The sequence below is a fragment of the Pleuronectes platessa genome, chromosome 3 (assembly GCF_947347685.1).
Source record: "Pleuronectes platessa chromosome 3, fPlePla1.1, whole genome shotgun sequence".
In the NCBI taxonomy this organism is placed as follows: domain Eukaryota; kingdom Metazoa; phylum Chordata; class Actinopteri; order Pleuronectiformes; family Pleuronectidae; genus Pleuronectes; species Pleuronectes platessa.
In genome coordinates this window covers 5,734,912-5,740,911 of record NC_070628.1, presented here as the reverse complement: position 1 = coordinate 5,740,911, position 6,000 = coordinate 5,734,912, and the positions used below count along the sequence as shown (strand labels likewise).

The window sequence follows — 6,000 nt, the reverse complement described above, 5'->3', positions numbered from 1 at the left end:
GTGTACTAGTGTGTGGTGTGTGTACGTTGGCAGCATACGCCGACAGCCTGGGAGTTAAATACTTGGCTGTCCTGGTATTCATAATGAGCCCCAAAGCGATGTCCAGTTGTACAGTGTCTATGCCGTCTGTGTGTAGTATGTAGCTGTGTCTGCATGTGTATATGTTTGTGTGTTTTTGCCCAGCATGGCACCAACCTAGATCCTATGCCAAGCTTCCCATTAGTGAAGCACAGTCCATTAAAGCCCCGTTAAAAACCCCTTTTAGAACCAAAACAACATGCACACAGTCACAAACCTTTTATACAACACACATACACATAAACACAAACACACCAACACACATGTCTTTCCTCCTGTTATTGGGGAACTTTGACAATCTCAGACCCGGTTTCCATTCTTAGATCAAGGTCGAGGATGGGGAGGTACACAAGAGTGCTTACATATGAACCCCCCCCCCCCCCCCCCCCCCCCGTGCTGCTGGTCTCCAAACATCGCTCTCATCTTCTCCTCCCTCGTCTTTATTTACCGCTCTGAGATAAAAACAAACCCTAATGACCGTCCTCTCCGTGTGTCCGTCCGTCCCCAGGCTGTCCGTCTCGTCCCTGAAGAGGACCGACGCCGGTCTGTATCAGTGCACAGTGAGGAACCGGATGGGAGCGGTGATCCACAGGAGAACAGAGGTGCAGGTGGCCTGTGAGTACACAACGACACACACACACACACACACACATATTGTACACACCACTATAACAACACCCAATACAAGAGGGTTCAAGACAATGTTGTTTATGAGGAAGATTTTAGCCAGAAAAACACCAACAGGAAAATAAATAACATAATTACTGAAGTCATAACTTGTGTCTAATTCAATTCGGCAGTTTTCCATTGAAATTATTGTAAGAAATGAGAGAGAAAAGTGTTGTTTATCAGAATATATCAGAAGTTCTTCTATTTCTGAACATACACAGACTTTCATCTTGTTTTCAATAAACTTTCAATTATTGTGAGACTGTGATATTCCTTCATATCTGTTCTACTTGACACAGATCTTGCATTTCATTTAATAAGGTCTTACTTTGTTGAACCCTGCAGACGCTCCTGTTATCCAGAGCAGCAGAACTCCCCAGACCAAATCCTTCATGGCCTCTGAACCATTAGCTTCTGTTACTCTGCTGCAATCTGTAATATGATATTCCTTTGATCTCTTCTCCTAAAAAAAGAGTCAAACATGTTCCTGGGGTTTACTTTTCATAATTCAAGATGGAACAGCATCCACTATGCTTGCTATTAAAGATTCAGTTAAACATAAATTAAACTACGGCTCCCATGAAACCAGTGTGGCAGCTCGGGTACTTACATCGCTGTTACTTTTGTTCACGTTTTTTATAATTCATAAATTTCTCCAGTTATCTCAGCAGTTATGTCTGAGGCCTTAAACCCCCGTCAGCGGTCAGTCCTCTGGGTTCTGCTGTTATTACAGACATGTCTGAACTTAACTGACCCCTGGACTCACCCCCCGTTTGATTAGCTGTGACTTTTAGCCTTCATCGGTCCAGGGGCTGATGGGAAATCGTGTTTAATAAAGGCTGCCAAAATTAAGCTGTTTTAAATTCTCAGAGATATTTAATTGCCTGTCAAAAAACTCATTTTTATCTGAACATATGAAGCATGTGACCCAACATGGAGTGGAGAGAGGGTCTGCATCAAAGCTACAGGGAGCCTGAGAGTGGTTGCCAGACAGGGAGGAGGAGTCAGTGGTGATTTGAATGAATTGTATGAGCTTATTGTAACTTTATGCTGCATTAATATAACTCATAAGTGAATGGAATGATGTTCAATCCTGAGAAGAAGATACCTGGTGACAGTGAAGAGTAGAGTCTGAGAACTTTGAGTGATTCAGTCCTGCTCCTGACTGACTAGCAGTGATGGAGGAAGTACACAACAAATGTTTACTTAAGGAAAAGTACAAATACATAAATCAACTTTTTAAAAGGAGTAAATAAAAAGTAAAAACCCTGCTTTTAAATATACGTATTGAAAGGAGGCGGGGTTTAATGTCACCTGCTCCTTCTGTGACACAATGCAGAGTAAATCCTAAGTGAAGTAGAAAGAACAAATATTTGATGTTATGATGAAGTACCCAAAAAGTAAAGTACAAATACATGAAGCATGTTAGAAGATAGTTTTAGAACAGCAGTAAGTTTACAACTCTACAAGTTTCTATGTCATCAAAGATCTAGGGCCACATATGAGATGAGTTTCTCTGTCCCACTTCCTGATGCTCTATTTTTCGATTGAAAGCTCTTTCTTTGGGGCTTAGCATGACTCGTTATATTGTGTTGATTCCTCACGCTCTTCATTCCTCTCCCCCCCCCCCCAGATTTAGGCAGCTTCTCCACGGAGGAGCAGAGAAAGACTGTGACTCAGGGCCGGGCCGCCGTCATCAGCACGCCGCCCCTCGCCTCCTTCCCCCGGCCCCTCGTCACATGGTTCAAAGACGGACAGAAGATTATCCCGAACAACCGAATGTAGGTGTTTCTCTCATTCCTCTGTTCATCTCTCCCTTTCTCTCTGTCACACTCACTCTTATCCAGGGACTCTTTCACTCCTTATCCCTCTGTGATAAATTAATTAACTTTTTTCTAGAAGCCAAAATGTTCATTTTTAATCCCTGCCCACCGACTGTTAAGAAGCTTAGATAACTGACCCTTTTCATCAGGCATCGGAACAACAGACATAACAACGTTTCTCAATTAATCACATCTACAGGGTTATTAAATAATTTTCAGGTTTACCAGAAATCATCCTTTATGTAAATTGTTGATCAGAGACATGAGGGTCCCTTGATGTGCTGTATTTCAGTGGCTCCTTTTTTTAAATGCCCGTCATTTGCATATTACTCCTTCGCCCCGCTACAGCTCTCCTGTCAGTGTTGTTACTTTGAGAAATGCCTCAAACTGTGTATTAATGATGTAATTACTCAGACGAAGCGGCGGCGGGGGGGGGGGGGGGGGGGGGGGGTTCTTGTGAAAGGTTCTGAGAATAATTTGCTCGTAGATTGTCCTAAATGATTTGAGGATGTTGGAATCTACTCGTCAGTGAAAGTAGGTGTTTGAGCTGCAGACCTGTTAGACCTGATAAAAGGCAGAGGCTTTATTAGCACTCACACTCGTAGATAACTAACACCCCCCCCACCCCCCCCCCCCCCCCCCCCATTAAGAGCACTAACTGCTCCCCTGTGTGTTATTGGGTGAGATTGTCAGTAGCCTTGCTCTACACGTCAAAATGGCCAGACAGCATCTTTTCCACTCCCTGTGAAGACAAGTCACCGCCTCTCAAGTGCTGCCGTGGAGTCAGATCACACAAAGCAGCTCGTTTTTTAATTTTAACTTTTGTCTTTGGCTCGCATCAACTTTGACTTTGCTTTTTAATTTGATCGCGCACGGGGAAGAGGACTCCCCCGTTAAGTTAATGGGCCGTCGTTGAGTGCGGCTTAATGACAGTGGACTGCAATTAGTTTGCTGTTGAAGACCCAGTCAGCTTGGAAAGTGTTTACTGTCAGAGCATCGCCACTCCACTGCGCTGGCCTCTCTACACTGCACTCCCTGCTGCTCGCCATGAACACACAAACCAGGGAGTCCCTTTGTTCTCAGCTCTACTGATAACAGCCTATTTACATATTTTAATAAGCACATATATTGAAGCTCAGTGTGATCAAGGATGTTTTAAAAGAACGTTTTTCAGGTGTTCGCTGTCCATACCCAACTTTAAGAAGAAGTCTCAGCGAGAGAGATTGAGTGTTTCCCTCGTTTCAAAATGGAAAATAAATCTGTGACTGATGCTGCAGTAAATTAAAGTCACTTACTGATAGAAAAGTGAGCCAGGAAACGTTTTCTGTCACGTCCAGCTGTTACTTTACTGGCCCTTTCCATCCATACCAAAGGAGACTGAGAACATGGCACAGTGAGCAGCCCGGATGCCCTTTGTCACATGCACGTACTTCTGTTACATCCACAAGTGGTCCAACGCCACCTAGTGAGTCCAAGTGCACAGAGGCAGTTGACTTCAGGATAATTATTTAGAGTACACTGGATGTTTTTTTATAAATGTGTGTAGCTGTTACAAAAAGGTCTCACTCGAAAAAGGCCGAGTGAATGAATATCCAGCTGTCACACACAGGAGTGAGACGCCATTAGCATTTCAACCAGAGGATAATGGGGCAGACTTTCATTTTGTATTTCTTCTGGAAAGTAAAGTAGGAAGTCTGAGAAAAACTGCTCTACTGGAGAACATGAAGTAAATGAATGTACTCGTCACAAACTGTTGTTTTTAATCCTCATGATGCTTCCACTTCTTCTTCTACTTCTATTGTTTAATACTGTCTCAACTTCCTGCAATGGTTCCAAAACTCTGAGCTATTTATACTGCAAACAAACCAAATTGTTTTCCCACTGGTCCACAGCACCTCACACCTGTTAGTTTGGCTTTTCCTATTAATCTGAAACTGTCGGAATAAAACCAGGAAGGTGTGAAAGTGTCCTGAATTAGGCCCGACAGGAGTGGATATCTCACCAGAGGCTGTGGATCCATGTTCATATACGTGTGAAGAACAACCAGGACACATCCTGTATCTGTTCGCTATAGGACCCCAGCCTAACCACAACACTAGGGATTATTTCAGGTGGCATGGGTCTGTGGTGGAAGCTCCCCCCCCACACACACACCGCCCAGAACCAGAAATGTCAGGAGCAAAACAAACGAGTTGTGGCATAATTATTTTAAAAAAAATAGAGCAAAAAATGCAGTGAACATCAGAATTGAAGATGATACAAGTTGAGGTGAGGCGGAGGGAAGCTGCAGACTAAGCAGTGATGCAACAGTTGCAGCAGGAGGGTTAGAGGAGCATTTAAAACTTAATGTGACTCGACAGTGAGCGATCGGCTGTCACAGTTTGGCCGGTGCCCTCAGCTGAGCAGTCATCTGAGAGCCTCCTGATCACAGCACAGATGATGATGATGGCGCCAGTACACGTGGCTCCGTTTCCCTTTTGCCCTTCATCTTGATTACTTAAAAAAATCATAAACATCCTGGCCTAAAAATTCACTTTTTTTTAATCATTAAGATAACTTATTGGGTTCAGGATCTCCTTCAGTTTCTCCTGAACCCCTGATCACCTGACCGGCTCCACTGAGGCCGTGTGAAAATAACACGTTTTCATGAAATACAATATCAGCGACACCCGGGGAGCAGGGAGCAGAGATGCTGTGTCACACGGCGCCCGGCCTTACACTTAGAGTAGGTGGTGTTTTATTTGGTCCATATACAAATTTTACGCGGAGACAGGGAGACATGTCGCCTCCGGTACTTAATATAAATCATTTGTCCACCTCCATTAACTCTATGGAGTGTCCCAGACAATCTCTCCCCTCGTTGAATGGATGAGGGAGAGACCCAAGCAGTCGATATCTCACACGGTGCACACCTCTGACAAACAGCTGGCACCGCTGCACATCAGGCCATTAAATTAGTCAGGGAGAGAGATTCTCACTCTCAGAGTCCACGCTCGTCCTCAAACCTTTAACGGTTGGATCTAACCAGTATGTTACCAATCAAACTCCTTCCATTTCCCATACAGAGATACATGCATTTTCAATTTTGATCCATAGGGAAATGTTTACATCCAGAAACAACCTTTTTCCATGCACCAACATCAATAACACCAACAGGCCTAACCAGCTCTCGTGCTTACCTTGCACCTTTGAGCAGCTGCTGGTTGACAGAGACGGACATTTGGTCCACACCAGCTGGACGTCCTTATTTTCATGCATGTTTAAAAACCTCACAGCTTGTGGAATAAAGAACATTTTTATCTGTTTTTTGTAAATAGAGTTGAGGCAATAACATCATACAGATGGAAGCAGTTTGAATGAGGAAGTGAGAGGATGTGTCTCGTCAGGCGTAATGATCCTCATCCTACTCAGGACTGTTTCTCTGTGTATA

At 43.9% G+C, this 6,000-nt stretch overlaps 1 protein-coding gene across 1 annotated transcript in view; it reads left to right on the top strand.

Moving 5' to 3' along the window:
- The first annotated feature begins 414 nt into the window (after positions 1-414).
- Positions 415-6,000, top strand: part of LOC128429401 (protein sidekick-1-like) — a 54,388-nt gene continuing 48,802 nt past the window's right edge. Inside the window, exons 1-3 of the mRNA XM_053415511.1 lie at positions 415-422; positions 587-693; positions 2,381-2,528. Of these exons, the coding sequence (XP_053271486.1) occupies positions 415-422; positions 587-693; positions 2,381-2,528 (263 nt within the window). The remainder of the gene's footprint in view (positions 423-586; positions 694-2,380; positions 2,529-6,000) is intronic.